The sequence below is a fragment of the Malania oleifera genome, chromosome 8 (assembly GCF_029873635.1).
Source record: "Malania oleifera isolate guangnan ecotype guangnan chromosome 8, ASM2987363v1, whole genome shotgun sequence".
NCBI lineage: Eukaryota > Viridiplantae > Streptophyta > Magnoliopsida > Santalales > Ximeniaceae > Malania > Malania oleifera.
In genome coordinates, this window is record NC_080424.1 from 36,578,330 (window position 1) to 36,601,053 (window position 22,724).

Here is a 22,724-nt window from a genome sequence, read left to right on the forward strand (position 1 = left end):
AAATTATCATTATTTGTATAATAAATAATATTTAAATAATTTATAAATTTCATTTGTATTAACTAATTCATTAAATATGTTTAATGTACATTATCTTACAAATATGTTTGATGCACATATTATATTACAACTTCACCACCTCATACATAACATAGATGTATTTGCTTGTAATATATTGGTCCTATAACTTACATTATTATGTCTATTAATCATTTCTAAAGTTTCATAAAAGAATTTCATGCTTTACTACTAATTTCCATTATTTTTTCAAATCGAAATCGAAATTTAAGTCGAAATCAAAATTTGAGTAAAAATTGAATTTAAGACCTTGCTTCAGACAAACCCAATCTCCTCCAAAATGTCCAAACAACTTGCTCCATATGGGGCACATAACTGAACAATGTAAGAAGAACTGAAAAGCAGTCTCAGAAAAACAATCTCTGAACAGTGTAAGCAGAATACTGCTATGCAACAGATTGTTGGTGTTAACTCTATTAAGGACAACCAACCCAAAAAATTGGCCTTCAATTACAATGGAGCAGGAAAGACATATTATATTTAATTAGATGATCAATGAAAGATTTGGAAGAGAAAAAGCCCGAAGAATCCAAATCCCAAAGCCAAACATCCCACCTAATAGGGTGGGATCTTCCAACAGAGAGACAAGAAGAAAACTCCTACCACTCCATCATTTAAATTTCTTTAAAAATGAAAATCCCAAGTATTACCGCTAAATATCAAAAACAGAGAGATGACAAGTATTATCTACTAAAGCCGATGAACTTCACCCTAGATCCAACACCACTAATGAACTTCACTAATGGACCCCATAGGCAGAATCCACCATCACATTTCACTTCCGAACTCCATCAATGCACATAGAAAAACCAAGTCATTCCTTGTTTCTTCATGTAAAATACCCGACCTCATTCAAACTAAAACCCAAAATCACACATTGAACCATACCTAGATTTATACCTTGAATCCTACCTAGAATCATACCAAGAATCCTGAAGATATTCAGATCCTTTTTCACCCCTACCCTCGTTGCTATCCTGTCATTAGTGAATAGTGACCATTCTCAATCATCAATTTAGCCATGGTCAAACTTTGTTATGGAATGCTCAGGAGATATGTGATTGGATTGGAGAATATCATGGTCTTCTCACACCTAATTAAAGCAGACAAGAAAATATTTCAACTTGAGATATCAGGCGTCTTGACTATGCTATGAAATATAGAGAACTGGAGAAAGACTGTCTCTCCTGTTGGCTGTTACTAAGGATAGATTAATATAACTCGGTCTGTGATCAATCCATTATTTCTAGAGCAAGAGCACCCATTGATTAAAAAGTTTAGAGGTGGTTTGGTATCATTGTCAAGAACTATGAAACAAAAACCAAAAACGAAAACTAAAAACCAAAAATAAAAACTAAAAACTGAAAACCAGCAACCTATTAAAACAAATTACAAACTTGAATGAACAAATGCTAATTTTTGTCATTGGATCAAATAATTTTTTTTTAAAATGATTAAATAATAAAAATACAAACCATAAATAATATAGTAAAATAAAATTATTATATTTTTTAATTAGTACATTTCAAAATTCACTTTATAATGACAATCTTATTGTACATAACAAATGGAAAATGGTAAAATTTCTTTTTAATGATTCTTATAATTTTAAAAAAAAAATTGTTGATGTTTTTATTTTAATTATATTTTAAATTTAAGGTTAATTTAATTTTTTAATAAAAATTTGAATAAAATGAATGATTTAATCCACAAAAAAACATAATTCTAGATATTAAAGTATTCTGGCTACAGATTCCCAAAAAAACTGAAAACCATAAAATTTGGTTTTTAGCTTTTCTAAAAAAAATTTGAAACCCCACAATAAAAAAAAAGCTGGCAATGTAAACAAATGCATTCATAATCTATTTTCACTATTAAAAAAAAAACAGAAACAAAAGTGATACCAAATAAACGCTTAGATTTTCAAATGGTTTCAATTTTTGGAAAATAAACTATGGTGATTAATATCCATCAAGAAATTTTTGGATTCAAAAACAAGGTCGTTGTTGAGAATTTTTGGATGGACAAGATGCATTAGGGTGGTGGCACTTCCTCAGAGTTTGGATGAAATTTTGAATAGCCACTCTTTTGTTAATGGGCATAGGGGATTACGATTTACAACTTAAGTGTTCTTTCAACCTTGAGACAACCGAAGAGAAGCCATGAATTTTCCAAGGACTCAGCCATTAACCCAAATATGCTAATATGTTAAAATTTCAATTGGAGAGTGGCGAGAGTTCTAATAGGAATTAGGGAACACAGATACTTCAAAATAGGGGAAGTGTTGACATCAGATACATATCGGATACAAATATGGCTCCAATATGGCCAAATATGTGCCTAATACACATCTGTAATTTTTTTATCGTTTATTTTTAGAACATGTTTAGATGCAACAAGACACATGCACATATGTTTGGATACGTGCAAGACACATTTTGGCCATAAAATGCAGCGAACCAAAAAAAAAATCAAAAAATATCAACTTCAAAAGGATCGAGAAGACAAACATGAACTTGCACTGAACCCCAGCACTTGCTTGCGACCTTCAAACCCCCTTCCCAACCTCCATCACCAGACATTGTAGCCCAGAAAAAGAAGATGAACACAAACTTCTTTTCAGCCAGTGAACCCTAGCTCTCCCGACCTTTGAACCTCCCTCCCAAGCTCAATGGTTGACACATGCTCAACAATTTGAGAACAATGCAACCCACCACCAGCCACACGTCCCTCTATCCTTCTCAATCTCTCTCGCTCTACCTGTCAAAGGAGATAAGCTGGGGAAAATATCTTGATCTTTAATTGACCAAAATATCCCTACTCCTGCATTTAAATACTTTGATCACTACTGACCAAAATACCCTTAACTTGGCCATGTGGGCCTAGGCCGAACTGCTGTTTGACCACATGGGCCTTGGTAGAAGACCAACCCAGTGCATGCAATGTCATGAATTTAACCATTGGATCTTTATATGCATGATGCCATGAATAATGCTCTATATACATGAATATATATATATATATATATATATATGCATGTATGCATGTATATACATATTATTACCATCAGCAATATTTCTCATTTAAAAACATGCCTAAATATGCATACTTTAAATATTAATTGACTAATGTATCCCAATCGTACCGTATGGTCCGTATCCTCGTTTTTACAATATTGTCGTATTGTCGTATCCATATCGTGTCATATCCATATCCTACATTGTTATTGCTTCCTATACTAGGAACAATCGCAAACTGTGCAAGTCAAAGATGAGAATTTCACCAAAGATTGCAATTACTAAGAGAGATGTCAGTGCAAGAATCTCAATCAAGATACACTTTTGAATTTTTAACAAGGTGGGTTGAGGGAGAGGGAGGCAAATGAGAAGGTAATGAGCTGAGACACTAGCTTAGTGAATATCAATTAAGCCTCTTAGTTAGGAGAGAGGATGTGGAAAAGAAGTGGGGTTGCTAAAGGCCTATTAGGAGTTGTGTAGGGAGCAAGGTTTTAAATTTCAATTATGACAAAAATTTCGAAGTTCCAAAAGTACGAAAATTTTGACTAAAATTTCTATTTCAATGTCAATTTAGATGTTGACCTAAAAAATGATGGAAATTAGTGCTCAAACATGTAATTCTTTTATGAAACTTTAGAAAAGGTTAATACACATAATAACGCAAGTTTTTGGACTAATAAATTATAAATTAAACATGAATGTTTTTGTACGTTCAATTTTTCATACAATTTCAAAAACCCTTGTAATAATCTTTCGTTTCAATATAAAAAAATAAGAAAAATTAAAAGAGAAATTTCACTTTGTCTAAAATCTCACATTTGAATTCCAAGGAAATTTTATTCTGTAATTAGTATATCAACAAGTTTCACTAAAAAAGTTGAGATTTTGATAAATTTCGAATGATAAGTTGAAATTTCAACTGAAATTATGTAAGACGGAAATCAACTGCCACTTCGATTTTGAGGGTGATGGAAAGCAGAAATTTCAACAATTTCGTGAAAATTTACGACAATGGTAGGGAGGTTGATTGCTGTAAAGGCAAAAGGTGGGTGTAGGCTGCTTGATTTTGGGGCCAATTTGGAGGGGGGGGAAATAAAAAGGTGAAGGGCTACTAACATGACATCTTTCAAGCCAGCCCACCTGCTGCAAAACCGGCCCTTTGAGTTCATTTGAAGGCTATAAATAAAGGGGAAGCACAACACAATGATGCTTAGGCTGCGGGTGAGGACAATAATCCTATGTGGTAAGGGAGCAAGGAGATGGACACAGGCAGTGTTGGAGAGAGTCCAATGAAGATGGTTGAAGGGGACAAACCCTTGGAGGGAAAAGAAGAGCTTGACATTGAAATTCTGAAGACAATAGGGCGGACTAACCAAAAGAAAAATTGGAACTTCAATCAGCGGGAGAGAGAGGCCTTGGACTTCAGGAGGAACTCCAAGACTGTACAGGTTGGTGTTTGCTATTTATGGGGGTTTAACTATTATCCCATATAATTTAGATTCCGCATATACTATGTTTGATGTTATTTCTCAAGGATTCCCGGGGAAATCTTATTTGACCCCGTAAAGACAGCTCAAAGGGGCTTCCAAGCCTATGAAAGGCATTCTTCCCATTTCAAGCAGTGGCCCTAAATATACATTTGAGCCAAAGGGAGGGAATTAAGGAGGGAGAAGATTACCATTTGTCTCTAGGGATCGAAAAGAGACAATCGAGATCCTCAAGCCCTAATGGAGCCAATGCGTAGGATATTTGGCCAGGTAGAGGAAAAGATTGGGTTACTCTTTCTTCACAAGGGGCATCCGGGGGAATTTTGATGGTGTGGAACACTCAGGTGGTAAGTATGATTGATTGTACTAGGGGTTTCTTTTATTCATCACTGCTGCTTGAGGTTAGGGGGAGGGGCAGTGGCGGTTTGCCCTAGTATATGTTCTTTCCAGACCTGCGTTTAGGGCCGACTTTTAAGAGGAGTTAGGTGTTGTGTATGGGTTGTGTTATCCTAGGTGGGTGGTTAGGGGAGACTTCAACAAAGTTAGGTTTCCAACAGGAATAAAATGGGGAAGGGGGGAGGGAAGAGGTTGTGGGAGATTTTTTTTGAGCATGCGGTTTTTTGATAGATTCATTAAGGAATGTGGGCTATGAGATATTGCTATGCAGAATTCTATGTTTCACTTGATCAGTAGGGGGGGAGAGGGTGGTGGCTAGTCCATTATATTCCTCTTTAGCAATGTTTTAAAAGGCGAAAGCGTAAGGCGAGGCATTTTACCCTCCGGAAGGCGAGGCATAAGCCTCAAGGCATTGAGGCATAAGCTTTTTGGGACTGTATTTTTTAAAATAAGTAATATATAAAATAAATTTATATATAGTATAAAAATGAGAAAATATTTTAGAATAATGGAGAAAAAAATAAAAACGTAATTCTTAAGTATCATATAGGCCAATTTTAGCTAACAAACTCAAACAATGCATGTTAAAAATAAGCATGATCCATAACTTCACAAAAAGAAGAGAAAAAGCCAAATTAAAGCATCGCAATGTCTCATCATCCAAGATTCTAATTTCTAAGAATCTAAATCTAAATCAACAAACTTCAGAAGGAACTATCAAGATCTTCATCAAAGTCCTCATCTTCATCAAACTCATTTATAGTAGGAGTTCTTCCACTTATAAATTCCTCCTCTCCCACTTCAAAGGAATCGTTGAAGGCAGATCAAAGCTTGGAAGGGATCCTCAACTCGTCGGAGAGAGACAAGAAGCTTGGAGGAATCGTCGGAAGCTGTCATGGAGTCATCAGAGAAGGACGAGAAGCTTGGAGGAATTGTTGGAAGCAGTCATCGAGTCATCGGAGAGGGAGAAGGAGCTGGAGGAATCATCTACGGAAGCTACGTTGAGAGAGGAGGAAGAAACATCGTCAAGGGGGTTTAGACGAGGGGTTCTGCGCTGGTTCCTTTTTTTATTTTGTTTTAAATCGGGCCATCCAGAAATGCGTACGCCTTCCAAATTGAAGCATAAAATGCAAGTTTTTTCCCCTGAGGCGTACACATTTGAGGCTTTACACCTTTTCAATTACGCCTTAGGGCGTTTTAAGCTCAAAATGTCTCAAGGCGCACCTTACAAACGCCTTTTAAAACACTGCTCTTTAGCAAGAAGAGGGAGGATAAGTCTCCTGATACCATTTAGGAAGTTCTAGCTAGACCTATTTCACATTTTCCTATTTAGTTGGAGTCTAGATAGGTTAAGTTGGGCCCTGCACTTTTCTGGTTTGAGTATGTACGGATGGATCATCATGATTTTCGCCCTCTAGTTAAGGAGACTTTGAGTGGTTAACATATAGAAGGTTGGAGGGTTTTAAGTTTATGAAGAAGCTTAAGAGGGTTAGCGAGGTGTTAAGGAATGGAATTTAGAGGTGTTTGAGAGTGAAAAAAATGAGTATTTTCACGGAGTTAGTGGTTTGGACAAAAAAACGGTACAGAAAGAGCATTCAGTAGAGGAGGGAGCTAAGCAAGTGTGTCTGCAAAATGAGTTAGAGCATACTTCTGAAGGAGGTTACAGATTTGGAGGTAGAAAACTATGTCGGGTGATAGAGGGGGATTCCGATTCAAAAAATTTTCGCAGGGTGGCTAATGGGAAAATGAAATGTAATTCTATAAGGGAAATGGAATTGATAAATGGGGAGGTAGTGAGTGATGTTTGGATTATAGCAAAAGGTTACGGATTTTAAAAATTAGAGGATGATTTGGATAGGCCGATGATTGAGGAGTTGGATTCTGGGTCATAAATGTCTTGATTGGAGAGGCCTGCAGAAACAGGTTTAACATTGTGCTCTTTGCAGGTGTTGGGATGAGGTGAGGGAGGATTTAATGAGGACTTTTCATGAGTTTCAACAACATGGAAAGGTGGGAAAGAGTGTTACTTCTACCTTTATCACCTTCGTGGTGAAGAAGAGTAGGGTGACTAAGATGTTGGAGTGTCAGCCTATTAGCTTAGTATCTAGCACATCTAAGATCATGGCAAAAGTTCTTGCTAATAAGTTGAGTTCTGTTCTTAATCACACTATTTCTCTTTCTCAAAGTGCTTTTGTGGGGTGAGGGCAGATGCAGTGTAGATGCTATATTAGTTGCTAATGAGGTAGTGGATGATTTCTTCACAGAAAGAAGAAGGGCATTGTGTTCAAGTTGGACTTTAAGAAGGCTTATAATGCTTATTTTCAGTGATAATCATTGGACAGCCAAAAGAGTGATTTAGGTCATCTAGGGGGGTTAAGGCAAGGGGATCCACTATCCCCATTTTAGTTTGTCATTGTGGTGGATGTGTTGAGTATGATAATAGAAAGGGCTGTGGATAGTGGGTAGTGAGGTGGGGAGAGAGGAGGTTGTTGTTTCTCATTTGCAGTTTGCTGATGACACAAATATATTTCTAGATGACCATGTTGACTCTTTTGTAAACATTCTCACTATCTTACAGATTTTCGGGAAGGTCTCTGGTCTTAGAACTCATTTGGGTAATAGTGGACTTGGGCCTGTTAATCTTAGTTCTGATTGGATTTTGGAGCTGACCTCCTTAGCCAGCTGTTGTGTTTTAAAGTGGCCTTTGACTTATTTAGAAGGAAAACCTCGCTCTTTAGCATTCTGGGATCCTGTTGTTACTAAGGTTGCTAAAAGGCAGGATGGTGACAAGGTGCTTTATTTTCTTTTTGAGGCATATCGCCCTCATACAGACCACCTTTTTAGGATTCAAGGAAGGGTACTTCAAAAGCTTGAAAGGATTATGAGAGAATTTCTTTCGCCCAGTGTAGGGGAGAAGAGAGATGATTTGGTTAAGGGGGAGGTGGTGTGTAGGTCTAAGGAGGGACAGCTCAGTCTTGGTAATTTTGGTGTCTAAAAACACTGCCCTTTGGACTAAACGGTTGTGATGGTTTCCCTCAAGGGCAATTCCCTTCAGCATGAGTTATAAAAAGCAAGTTTGATCTACAAGAGAATGAGTGGATGCTAATTAAAGTCTTTGATGTTTTTCTGAGAGTCCTTGAAAGTGCTTCGCAGGTATACATCCTTTTCTTTATTCCCCTAATAAAGGTTTCACCTGGGTAGAGGTAATCATATTTGTTTGTGGAAAGATAATTTGGGCAGGGGATGCTGCATTGTCGTGTTCCTTCACTCATTTGTATCATTTTTCTTCTCCTCATAATGATGTGATTTCCTCCTTTCTTATTCATAATGGTGATTCTTTTTCTTGGAATTTTCATTTTAGAAGGGATTTGAATGATACAGAGTGCGAATAGCTTTCTTCTTTGCTAAATGCGTGATGCAAATAGGTGTAGAAATTAAAAAAGAAATTCAGAAATAAAGACTGAGAATTCAGGAGTGTTTTACCAACCTTTCTTGACTCAAATAATTACTAAATCCGTAAAATAATAAAGAGATGACTGCTGTGAATCGGTTTAGCAAATAATATAAATTCTAGTAACAACAGCAACTTCATCCTCAAATCAGTACCTGTCTTGGCACTGTTTCAGAACTGTAACAGCGGCTTTTTGCTAGCCTCTCGTGCCTTTAACAGAGATGGAGGGACTGGTACGCACTGTGAGGTTGACTCCTCAAAATCCTAGCCTCCAAATCTTCAAACCCAAGCTGGTCATGAGCTAGGCTCCGGAGAGAAATCTTCTCAGAGATAAAATGCCAAATACCCTCCTGGAAAAGTGGCTGAAGACTACTATTTATACTAGGCCTGAAGCTTCCAAGAGAAGCCAACTCATATTTTGCACATCACCCCCTCTAAAAGCCATTTATCTTCTAAAGCCCCACCAAAGATAACCACAATTCACAAAAACAAATATTACAAAAACGACCCCCCAAAGCTAATTTGACCAAAATGAACCCCAAATTTCAGAAATTAAAAATTACCCCTAGCACCCAAAAATAACAACACTTGATAGACGGAGAAAATTAAATAAATACTGCTGATTGCATCATCACCCCCCCGCCCCACCTTTTCTTAGAAACAGCTAGCCTCCGTGCGAGTTATCTTGGCTACTTGCCACATGTCAGGGTAAACCTTCATGAACTCCTCCTTGCTGATCAATGAATTCTCATAATCAAGTATGCCAGCCCATTTTACCAAGAATCTGAAATAAATTCCAGGCCTTCACCTCTCACACACGTATGACAGCCTCAATTTTTTCTGCCTTGCTAGAAGTGACATTGGTGGAGTTCCTGCACTCAACACTTTGTATATCACCATGGGATGGATACGACTCAGCCATAATAAAGATTGGTGATAGATCCAAGCCATGAGGGAGTTAAAACTTTATAGGCGTTTTCACCAAATTTGCACAAAACTTTGCTTGGTCCAATCTTTCGACTTTACACCTTGTCATAAGCGCCTGCCGAAAATCTTTCTGAATGAAAACCATCACCCAATCACCAACCTTGTACTCCTTGAACCTCTTGTGTTGATTAGTAACTTCCTTATAGTGTTGGTTCATACATCTTGGCATCATTCAGCATATGCTCCCATTTGCTTATCTAGGAATTTTGACAGTCAGGCTTTCCTTTCCAGGGTGCCATGGTCCCTAAGCTAACCTTTTAATGTGCATTTGTATATATAATAATTTTATATTTTTAATAAATAGTAGCAAGATCAACCACTACAACAACAATGATTCAATCAAAAATAATGAAAAGAAATAATTAAAAATAATTTATATGATAACAATAATTACTATTAAATAATAAGTATTATTGCGATAATTAATAATAATTATTGTAAAAAAATTAGTGTTGAAAAATAGTAATAACGATAATAATTTTTAATAACATATATATTTTTTACAATCACAATAATTATTATGGTTACTTAACAATAAAAGGGACAATTTTTTTCCAAGACTAATGACGATGTATTTTACATTCTAATGAGCTTTATATGGGCATTGAACATTCTAGACATTGCGTTTCTAGAAATATACTCTTCATGTGCAATTCAAATGAACTGCACATTTTGTGCCCAGGTGCTGTATGTGCATGTCTATGTATACATGCATATGCGTCAATCTACGCATACATGAGCACATTCGTATACATGTGCAAATGCATGTGTCTCACAGGTGTGCACGTGTTTGTTCTCCACTTTTGTGAGCATGGATGGGTGCATGCATTATTGTTCAATGTGTGCAGGTATGCACTGAATACTAGGGTGCAGAGGTCCGTAAGCTAAACAAAATATGTGTCTTTCTTTTGCCCTTGTATGTGTATGATAAAGCACCCAATCGGTTGGCATCATCCTTCAAATTGCAAACCCCAACCTAAGTGCCCCCCGCTGCCACCCCCCACCCACCCCCCGCACGGAGCGAAAACAGTACCCCAGAAACTACAAGTGCCCTAGAGTACCAACTGCTGCCTCTTTGAAATCCCACCCTTTCACTCATCCAGTGTAGACTACTATAACACTAGCTCTGTATTCATTTGTTGCCAGTCAACTATCAGTTTCTCTGACGACTCCTCTGCATTCTTCTTCAATTTGGCGATCTGCATCAAATCATCTAACTTGTCTGCAATAACTGTGACTCTAGTCCTCTCACCCAATTCCCCTGCCTGACCAACTATCCGTTGTTTCCCAAAGCTCAAATTATTTCCATCACACATTGGCTTCTACTTAACGTTAAGTCCCAGATGTTTTTCCCTTGCTTCCTGAACCACTTACGGACAGTCCCATTCCTACCATTAGAGCCCTTCAACCCAACATAACAACACAAGGCCCAAAAGAAAGTGGCCCATTATGCTTTAAAATTGAGTTGTTTCCATTTAAGAAATAAATTTCCCCACCTAAACTGCCACCCATTATACAAAAACTTTCCCTGCTAACCCTTAACCCAATCCCTACGGTTGTGAGACCAGAACTCACCGGGAAATCTAGACTCTTGCAGCAGCAGTTTCCAGATCATGTCAGGATACATTGTCCCTTTTGAAAGCCTTTGGAATATGAATATTCTGATTCTTTCAACATCGCCACTACCAGGAATTCTCCTAATATTAAACGATCCACAGTCCTAGCATCTCTGTCCACCTCCAGCACCATTCGAAGCAGATTCCAACTTGCAAATTGATAACACTTTCAAAGCTTGAAGAAGAGACCACCAACCTCACACCTTGACTCCTTCTGGAAAAGGATAGACAATACTACCAGCATCTCAAAAGCACTCGAGACACAGAAAACAACCCCCTTGATTTGCATACAACTTCAAACTTACAGAACCCCCCATCTACTCTCAGATTAGCATTCCATGGAATGGCACCATTCTCACAAGGTCCTGATAAATATGAAGGAATTTGGGATAAAAACCACAAGAATTCACCATTACCTATTATCAGAAAAGAAGTTTGTCTCCCTAAGAATTCTGAGATGAAACTATGTTTATTAATTTTTTGCCAATTTTGAAAGAATGATGGACTCTCATATTGAACTTTAACACAACTTCAAACCAGTCTCTTCTCGTCTTCCTTCTGCTCCCATCCTCTTAGAGCCCATTCTTCATCCTCCATCACCTCATTAGCAGCCAATGCTCCCTCCAAAATCTGACAACCCCTAATAAAAGTGCCAAATCCAGCTGGTAAGCATGCGTTTTACAAATATTGGTACTTTGAACATTCATTGCATACATCTACTTGTATATGTTTTTCAAACTAGTTCAACTACCTGTTAAAGGAAATCATCAAATCTGAAATTGTAACTTTCAAAGATCAAACTGAGTGGAGTGCAATTCAGCAAAAAACTTCAGGAACTTGGCATCTAATTTAGCCTTTCTTTTTTTATAAGCACAATATAATAAAGAAGCAAGGGAATGGAAAGTTTTATTCTTATGAAACATCCCAATGGAACACCATCACAGTCACTATCCAAGCTGCTGGAATTGGTGTGATCCCAAGAGCGGGGGTGAATTGGGTTTTAAAAACATTTTGGCTAAATTAAACATTTCCGCCAATTCACCACATATCATATCCCATTCAAAAGTACAAGCGTGTGTGTAAAATAATTTAAGCAGTAAAAACAAGCACACACGTTTGCAGTATCTTATTCAAATTATATAGGTGTATGCAAATAGTTATGACAGTAAATATGAACAGGCATACACGTGCGGAAAGTAAAGTGCAGGACTTTAAATAAGATAGAGAGAGAGTGACACACAATATTTGTTATCAAAGTTCGGCCAAACCAGCCTACGTCCCCGCCTTGGGCATACCCCTAAAGGATTACGCTATCCTTAGTCACTTAAACGGGCGTAGCAAAAGCCGTTACAACCTCTCCTTACGGGGCAAGGTAAGCCCCAACTCAATTACAAGGTTGAGCCCAACTTGTCTCCCTTACGGGACGGAGACTCCCGAGTTCAATTTACTGGGCTGAACCCAGCCGGTCTCACTTACGGGACTAAGACTACCCAGTTCAATTCCGGGCTAAACCCAACCAATCTCACTTACGGGGTTGAAACTCTCCAGTTCAATTCCGGGCTGAACCCAACTAATCTATGAAAACATATTTCCACATATTAAAATGCTTCTAAATACAAGCATGGATGTGCACATTAAAAGCTCAAATACATGCACTCACTTATGATATGAAACGTGCTCAGTAGAGAAAGGGTGTTTATCAAATAATATTTATATAAATAAAATATATATAAAAAATGAGTATTATGTTCTCTTATAAATATTTTTACAAATAAAAAATATTTAGAGAATCTAGGAATTTAAGCTCAAGAAAATATTTGTGTTGTAAATAATTTTCTCCCAAAAATATTTATCAAAGAAAATAACAAGGAGAAAACCTAAGCAATACTCTCAAAAATGTATTTCAAGATTAAGTGCTAAGTGAGAGTATATGCAAATAAAATGCACTAAATAAAATATTCTCCTCAAAAATGATTTTAAAATAAAAGCATGAAAGAGAGTTTGAGAGATTTGTATAAAAGATTTTGCCCCAAAAGAATGATTTTGACAATAAAAAACGTTTTGGAGGAACTTTGATTAACAATGGATTAGAAAGAAAATTTGGGCTAATCAAAGTTGCTAATCAGAATTATGGAGGGGGGATTTATAGATTTTCAGAAAATCTAACCGTTGAGGGACACGCTTGTCATTTTTAAAATGTTTAACTGAAAAATTAATGACGATTAGCGGTTAAAAATTAAGTCAACCCGAGAGGTTCGGTCGACCAAGGACAGGGTTCGGTCGACCACTTTTATAAGTTCGGTCGACCAAGGATAATTTGAACTGCAAGTTTAGTCGACCATATCAGGGCGATTCTGAACAATTCGTGGGTTCGGTCGACCATGGCTAGAGGCTGGTTGACCATTCATGGTTCAGTCAACCAAGGCTAATTTGAACTACAAGGTTTGGTCGACAAAGTAGTTGGGGTGTTAGTGGTTTATGATTCAGTCGATTGAGGAAGGTGTGTTCAAAACAGAACGGCCGACTGAGGAAAGTCAATATATTGACTTCGGACATATTCAGTCGATCGTGATAAATTTTAACTGAATAGCCGGTCGACCGAGAACAGTGGAAAGTTCAACTTTGAAGGTCCGGTCAACCATGGGAGATATGTTCAAATTGGGTCCGTCGATCGAGGCTTAGTCAACATTTTGACTTTTGGTCTACAAAGTAGTCGGTCGACCGAGGTGAATATAACTGAAATGGTTCGGTCGACCGGGGCTATTTAATTTACCAAAAAACCCAACGGTCGATCGAAGACCTGTTTTTGCCCCAATTTAAACCCTAAGGACATTTCAAAACCTTTGTATGATGTTAACATTTATGAAAAAGGTTTTTGATGAGAAATTCAATGTCCTAAGGTATGTCTATGGCCTTTGGTTCCCTACGGTCAGACTATGGTTCTATCTGAGCATTCAAATCATATCTTGCAAGATGTATGCATTATTACAGACCAAATAATAAAAAAATTAAATGCAATACAAATTAAAATAAATGTCTTCATCTTTTCCTCTTTCTTCATGGGATCCACCAAGCTGTGTGTACGCTTTAAATCCCGTCTTGACTTCCATTTTCCGGTATCTTATGTTCGTGCTGAAATGAAAACTTGTTCACATACTAAATGCACACATAAGATACTGATGCTTTGTCAGAATCAAAATAGGGATCGGACTCAAAAAGTCAACACAAGCAAATAGTTGGAAGTTGCAACTCTTGTGATTCTAAAATCATAAATTTTACATAGCTATGCCGGAGGCAAGCTTCTCTAAAACAATTTTAGCTGCTAAATCCTAAGGAATACAAGCCTACATACATTTATGACAAGCTAAAGATCAGAGTCATCAAATTATGCAAGAGAAAAAGCTAAAGAATGTGCAAGCATATGGTCTGAAAGCTCAAAGCATCTTTGCTCGAAAACAAATGGCATTGGAGGCAAATCACTCATTCATTAAATAAAAAATTAGCTGTACTGGATTTACATCATAATGGGCATACCGTGTCCCAGCAAAATGTCGAGAACGCCTCGAAACTAGAGATACACTGAAGTCTCTTCCAAAGATGGAGAGCCTAATCTGCCATCATCACATACAACAGAATCCATTAAGTAATAGCCATTATGTGCGATAGGCTTGATCAGAAGCAATTTCAAGACTGTATGATACTATAATTGTACAATTGTTTTTTTTCTTTTTTGGGATGGAAAAAGAACTTCATTAAGTAAAGAAAAAAATACAATGAACGAGGGAAAGAATCCTCAAAATGATAAAATAAAGAGTACTATCGAACACAATTTTAAGCCTTCAGGTCACTGGGAATCTCACAAAGTTTCAAAAAAAATATACCCTTTTAATTTAAACAACACAGCCTGAAAACCAAAAACCAAAGAAAACTGTCAAATACCCACCATTTATTCCAAAAAAGCAGATTTGAAGACAGCTTCTTTCCATCAAAATTTTGTTGTATCTTGCTCCAACCAGATCCCCCACACAACTGCAAAGAGCACACTCTTCCACACAATTACAGCAGCCCTCGTCTTCCCAAACTCAATAAACAAAATATTCAAAAATTCATCCACTGTCTTTGGGTGTATAGATCCCACAATCCCTCTCCCAAAAAATAAACTAAACAGCAATATATAAAACACCACACGAACATGAACAGTGGAGAAAGAAACCGAAGGGAGAATATGGTCTCTGAACTGTTAAAACACAAGAACCACACATATATAAGATGTTTTCATTTAGGAAGAAAGAATGTACAAAAAAGGAGAATAAGAGATCCTCCTAATCAGAAGTCAGAACAGACAAAACAAAAGGTAGAACAAGGAAAGGAAAAAACATGAATCAAGCCAACAAAGGTAACCAATCCCGTTGAATCTCAAGAACCTTACTCCCTTGAAGCACCACAAACTAACACAAGCTGAAGCAAGGCTGAATAATAAATCTTATCCCAAAGCAAGGAAATATTTTCAGCGTCTTCCCAGAAAAAAAAAATCCACGAAATTATGCTCCAACCATAAACCCAACCCCACAGCAAAAAATGCATATCTCCATAATATTGCAGCATCCTTCTTCCTGCCAAAGCCACAAAAAGAAATAACAAACAAATTCTCCACCAAGTTTGGGCAAACCCAACTTTCTTCCAACAAACCAAAAAAATGCTGTTCCATGTTTTCCAAAGAGAAAAAAATGGAAAAATTCACTGTGCAAAAACAAAACAAACAAAATGAGAAGCTGTTTTTCTAAACAAGAAAAAAAAAAAAAAAAAAAAAAAAAAAAAGCATTAAAAAAAACACACATCTGGAGAAAGTGCCTCCAAAGGTCTCCTACTCTGCAGCATTTTTATTGGTATACACCCTATTATGCACAACCAATCAAATAAAACCTTAACATTAGGAGGAACTTTAGCCTTCCAAATTTTTTTTATGCAGCCAAAAGAAAAAATTAGCACCAGTGAACACAAAAAGATTTGCAAGAATAAACTCCCAAAGAATTCAAAGATTTATATAGACCATCCACAACAAAGGGTACACAACAATTATCCAACACCAACAAAAAAAAAGAGAGCTCTTCTTTCTCCCTATCATTAAGAGGTCTGCGTAGTAGGGAGATAAGTGGAAATCCCAGAACCAAGTAACACACAAGGGACCATCGTCCCTGGCCCCCAAACACAAAAAAAAGAAGAAAAATAAAAAAATCCCGCATCTGCCCTGCTGAATCAAAGATAAACGAAGAAGAAGGAAAAAAGAAGTGGACAACGCAACTTTACCAATCCTGGCATCTTCCCAAAATCGAAATGTGAGGAAAAAAGAAAACCTCTTCCAAAAACAAAACTTAAGTTATGTAAGAATGAAAAAAAAGGGGGATATGGAAAATAGATAAAATTCAAGAGATAGAACTCCACAGACTCTCCGATCAACATCTTGATTCCAAGATTGTTGTTTTTTTTGTTACCCCACCGGGATCCACATGCACAATCCAGCCTTTACTTTAATGATCTGCCAAAAATATAGAGGAATCTTCTAACGGGAAAAAAAAAACCGCCCAAAGACATTTAGGCCAAAAGGCCACGTATTTTAAGATACCAAAATTCACAGGGACCCAAGCCCCCTCCAATTTTTTAGGATTCTACCCACTTCCCAGCTGCTAACTAAAATGATCACTGTCTCCCCTAGGCACAGCCCAAAAGGACAAATCCTCTTGCAAATTTTTTCAAATTCCTCAAAATTTTAACCAATCAAATTTCCTTGTATTTAAAATTTGATATTCAAAACCAAAGTTGAAATTTCTCTGTAAATTAATCTTATTTTTTTATTTAAGTTAAAGATTATTACAAGGATATGAATTATAGCATTCAAATTTTCGAAGTTGCATGAAAACTTAAACTTAGATATTAAACACAACATTTTAATTGACTATTCATGATCAAATTATTTTTATTTGTAAAATAAACAATTATAGCATTCAAATTTTCAAAATTTGTATGAAAAATTAAACTTAGATATTAACTACAACATTTAATTGGACTATTTATGCCCAAGTTCTCTGTATTTGTAAATAAGCAATATTCAAATAATTTTATGAATTTAAAGTATATTAATTGGAAAATTGTGACTCATTAATTAAAATGTGCAACCTTGACCATCATATACATTTGCATTGATGATCTTTTAGTATAACAATTTTTAGTTTTTGAGTTCATTAATACATCTTCTTGTTTGTTTTCACCTAAGCATTTTCTTGCTCAGTTGTTTAAAAGGCTAAATTTGTCTCCTTTTCCCTTGTACTAAGTTATTTGGAAGGCTAAAGTTCCTAATAAATACAGGGCTTTTAAGTGGACTCTTATTCTCAATAGACTAACTCCAATGATTTGTCGCAACTGAGGAGACCTTCCAAGGCCATTGGTTTGAATATTTGTGTTATGTGTTTGGAGGCCAGCGAGACTAGCGATTCATCTATTTCTACATTTCAAAGTGGCTAAGCAGCTTTGTGTTTCTCTTTTCTCGGCTTTTGAGGAGGCCTCCGTGCTTCCCACGATAGTGGATGTTTTCCTAATCATATGGTACGATGGTTTTAGGAGGAGTAAGAAAGGAAACTTTTTGTGGGGATTTGCAGTGTTTGGCATTTTCTGAACATTGTGGATCTAAAGCAATATAAGGATTTTCAATGGCAATATTATCAAAAAAAAAAAAAAGGAAGATTTTCAATGGAAAATTAAATTCTGTGCATTTCCTTTGGGATAGAGTCGCTTTCAAGGCTTCTTTTGGGGGTCATTCTTTGGGTCTTTTTTCAAGGAATGCTTTTATCAGATCCCCAAAGGGATTGGAGAGGATTTTGATGAAATGTTCATATTTATTTTTTATTTTTATTTTTTTGCTTTTGTTTACGAGGATTTATTATCCACGTTTCAGTGTAATTCCTTATCCTTTTCTTTAACATATCTTCTTTTTCTATCAAAAGAATTTATAATATTTTAGTTATAGTCTTACATTATTATGTTTATTTACGAGTTCTAAAGTTTGATAAAGAATTCCATGCTTCACAATTAGTTTCTGTCATTTTTTAAGAATGAAACCAAAATTGAGGTCAATATCAAAATTTCCATTGAAATTTCCATAGTTTTGTAGCCTTGAAACTTTAGCGAAATCGAAATTTAAGACATTGCTCACGCATCCCCTAAATCAGAAAATCCACCTTCTAAATCAGCATCTAAGCCAGCTTCTGTTATTTTAGGATTCTGCCCAGTGTCCCCTTTATAAATCACAGGACTTTGTTCAGCAATATATCCCACAGTTTTCAATTGATCGCTAAGGTTGGTGTTTAACCTGACCTTTTCCAGCAAAAAACCCTATTTTGAAGCATTATACTCAGTTGAATTCCCTTCTTTTTACTCATCACTTTGCTTCAGCTGTGGAACATAATCTCTCTGCTGTGAAAACCACATATTCCCATTGCTGCCAGTCATGTCATCCACCATGCTAACCCACAAATGACTTGCCCTTCTTTTATAATCCTGAGTAACAAGCTTTTTAATTAAAACAGGGGTCAACCACAAAGTCCCTAGGCCCATTGCCATAATATCCTGGTTTAAAAAAAAAAATCTCGATTCTCTTCTCTTATTAAACCTTTTAAACCAATATAACAGTTTCCCCCAGCTGCAATCAAATCCCTAAGATATGCCTACTGAACCGTCCGCTGGTTTCTCTCCAGATCCCTACAGTCTCTCAACTCCTTGGAAAAATTCAAACTTCTTGTCCCAGCTGCCAGGGCACTTATGAATGGTAACATCCTGTGATAAACAACTTGTTAATGTTTAGTTTATTCTTCTAGTATTATTAAGTGTGTTAGTGTTATGTTAAATAGTGAGAGTTAGTAAGGTTATTATGGTCATTAGAATGAATTTGATATGCATTATAAATAGAGGGAGAAACCTATCTCTGTGTTAGGTCATTCATTTAATCAAAAATCTCAACATGGTCATCCAGGACTTCTTGTCCTAGTCCTTGGGTAGGTGGGTTATAGACTCTGCTACCACTGATCATATCACAGGACTAATTTCTTCTCTACTCTCCAGTATTCTACAAGTTTACCTTGTGTTACTCTTGTTGACAGATCCACCATTGCTGCTAAGGGAATTGGGACTGTAAATCCCACTTCTTCTATTTCTCTTCCTTTAGTTTTGTATATTCCCAAGTTTCTTTTCAATATTACGTCAATTAGGAAGATTACCAAATCAATGAATTGTTTAGCAACATTCTTCCCTGATTTTGTCGTCATTCGGGATTTGAAGACAAGGAAAACGATCGGGTTTTCCACATTCACAGTCTATGGAGTTGATGTGTGATAATCAAGCTACTCTTCAAATTGCCTCCAACCCGGTCTTTCATGAGCAAACGAAACACATTGAAGTTCATTGTCATTTTTTTCGAGAGAAACTTGTGCAGAAGCTCATTACTACCACTTATGTGAAGTCCAATACACAGCTTACTGATTTGTTTACCAAAGCTTTGGTGGGAGCTCGTGTTAAATTTATTTGTAACGAGCTAGAAGCATATGATATCTATGCTCCGAGTTGAGGGGGAGTGTTAAACGGTTATTTAGTCTTTTAGTATAATTAAGTGCGTTAGTGTTATGTTAATTAGTGAAAGTTAGTAAGGGTCCTATCTTTGTGTTAGGTCATATATTTATTCAAAAATCTTAACAACTGAATATACTTCTCCTTCCAACTCCCTCCACTGGTTCAAAAATTCTTTTGACCTCAGTGAAACCACAATCACAGCATCAGCAAGCCTCTCCACCACTCAATATCCCACTCCCTCCTCTAATCTCACCAATATGAAACCTTTTCTAATGTTTGAATAAAGCCCCACTATGCTAACGCACAGAATATTGTCACAATCCAACCACCCAGATTCTTTATAATCATAAGAATTTTCCTCTTACATTCTACTTCAGGCAAATAACACCTCCAATCACTCTCAAATATGAAATACAAGGGCCTCAATCCTCCTCCAAAGCCACAAATCAGAAGGAACTAATTTCATGTACAAACCAGGAGAACTCACAACTATTGAACACCACAGACAAAGATTTTGTTCGTGCCTATTCAAAACACAATTTGATTCACACCCCATTTTTGATAATGTTTATTATTTTCTTCTAGGCTTTAAATGAAAATTGTAACCCCATTAGTAGTCAACAGAAATCAGTGATTACCCTCCACCCAACATGCTTGATCGCCATTAATATCCCTCGCAACTGATAGATTCAAGAAAATTATAGTGGAGTACACCATTCCCCACTACCTTGTTAAGCATGAGCCTCTGACTTTTGCTATTCATCACAAGAAAATCATCATAAGAAAAAGATCACATGTGATGTGGCATCCTATCATTTGTTGGAAATAGTTGACTTTTTCTCACTCAATAAATTCCAACAAATCAAGTGATGCCGATTGCCACATTACTTGTGGATTTTTTCTTTTGATGCTTTTCTTGTGAGGAATAAAGTTGTCCTAGGACATTTGATGAAGAGAAGAACCATGTTACTATCATCTTCATCATAAAGAGTTCATCAAATATCATGCAATCAACAGCACCATAGCTGTGATGGAGAGGGAGGGAGACAGGGAGAAAGAGAGAGCCCAAAGAACAAACAAAAAAAGCCGTAGAAATAATCCTATAAACACTAGTTACTAAACTGATAGGCCAAAAGTCCAACACCTTTATAGAGCGACTTTTCTTAGGCACCAAGGTGATAAAGATAGAAATAACACTCTTTCCTATATCTACATTCCGAGAAAGCTCATGGAACGTCTTTAATAAATCCTCCTTCACCATATTCAAACACTCTTGAAAGAGAGTCATACTAAACACATCCAGATCCGAAGCCTTATCCCTATCAAAACCAAATACCATCGCCCTCACCTCCTCTTCCTCAAATGGCCTTTCCGTCCAAGATTTTTGAACACTAGAAATGGTGCTCTGAGGCTAAGAACAAGTAACCTCATATGGTATCACTTGAACATCCCTCACCTCCAATTTTCTAATATAGCATCTCATAGTTCCATTGGACCATTTTATGAATATATATATATAGTATTACAATCCCCCTCCCTAACCCATTCAAATTTAGTCTTTTGCCTCCAACTCCTAACCTCCTTGAGAACTATCTCCTCATGATCTTTTTCAAATCCACCTACTTAGCTACCACCACCTCCGATAAGCCCTCGACTTCACTGCTTTTTCTACTAAAATATCCACACCATGCAAAAATCACCCTCCACACCTCATTGAAATTTTTTTTTTTTTTTTAAATCTATCCAACTAACTAGCTACTGCCCTGTCTCCTCCAACAGACTAGGAAAACAAAGCATCCTTCAACGGAATGTATATCAACTCACAATCCCTAATGAAACAACAAAAGTTTTGCACATGACAGGAAAACTGGACACCTCTTTTTTTCTCACGAGGAAAACTAGCAACATTGAAACGCCCTCTCCCCCAAACAATCCACCTAGGTGAACAAAACCCAAAAACAGCATGTAAGTCCTCCCAAAAGTGACAAAAAATGTTGGGTCTCATCGGCACGTGGACAAAAGAAAGCCACCAATGACCCCTCCCTTTAACTTCAAGCAACATAAATAGAAAGGGAAAATAAAAAGAGAAAAACCCTTAAAACAATCAGCACTAGAAACTAACCTAGTGTCCCAAAAATTAAGATACCCCAAGTGGCTCCAAGAGAGAGAAGAAACTCACAAACCCTACCCCACTCCAAATAACCCAATGACTGACCCATCAACAAACTCATGTTCAGTCTCCTATAAATACACAATATTAGGATAATATTTAGACAGAACTTCCTTAATAAGACCTCTCTTCCTAACATTACCTAACCCTAACACTCCAACTAAGCAATCTCATGTCTTAACTACTTTAGTCCCTCTTCCTCTACCCTTCCCCTCCCCATAATTGAGAGGCATCTCAAGAATTTTTCAACTCCTACTGAACTCTCTTTACTTTGAACTTTAAACCTATACACTTCAAGAGTTTTTGGGGTTCTCGCTCACCTCAGGCCCCAAAGGACTAATGGAAGTGACCCTTACTCTGTTATTAAAAATCTCCCTTTGTGACAAAAGTATATTAGATAATTTTGACAAATTTATTGGAATTGGAAGGACACCTTTATCGAACTTAAAAGTTCCCAAATCTTCCTTAGGATCCTTCAAATGGAGAACACCAATCTGTACATTCTTAGAGATCCTTCCCACCTCCATAGTGCCCCTCCCTTGTTGCTCAAAAAAGGAAGCATTCCCCTAAATTTTCTCAACTTCACCGTCTTCATCAATAAACCCATTCTCCATCATCAGTTCATCAATTGAAAGTCCCCGCATTCTCAGAGGTCCTTCCCACCTCCTTAGTGCCCCTCCCTTGTTGCTCAAAAAGGAAGCATTCCCCTAAATTTTCTACCCTCAAAGATGATGCTGCATTTTTATAACATCATCAATTTCACCATCTTCATCAATAGACCCATTCTCCATCATCAGTTCATCAATTGAAAGTCCCCATCCAAATCACTAATACTCTCAAACCCATCATCTTCCTCATCATAGTGTTCATTCAAAGACTCCTGTCCGCTAGTCATCACCATCAATG

The 22,724-nt window shown here is 36.8% G+C and overlaps 1 protein-coding gene across 2 annotated transcripts in view; it reads right to left on the reverse strand.

The window, feature by feature from the left end:
* Positions 1 to 22,724, reverse strand: part of LOC131161603 (phosphatidylinositol-3-phosphatase SAC1) — a 114,607-nt gene that overhangs the window by 87,019 nt on the left and 4,864 nt on the right. For both annotated transcript variants that reach the window (XM_058117473.1, XM_058117470.1), the window contains exon 5: positions 14,567 to 14,643. In XM_058117473.1, coding sequence (XP_057973456.1) covers positions 14,567 to 14,643 — 77 coding nt within the window. The remainder of the gene's footprint in view (positions 1 to 14,566; positions 14,644 to 22,724) is intronic.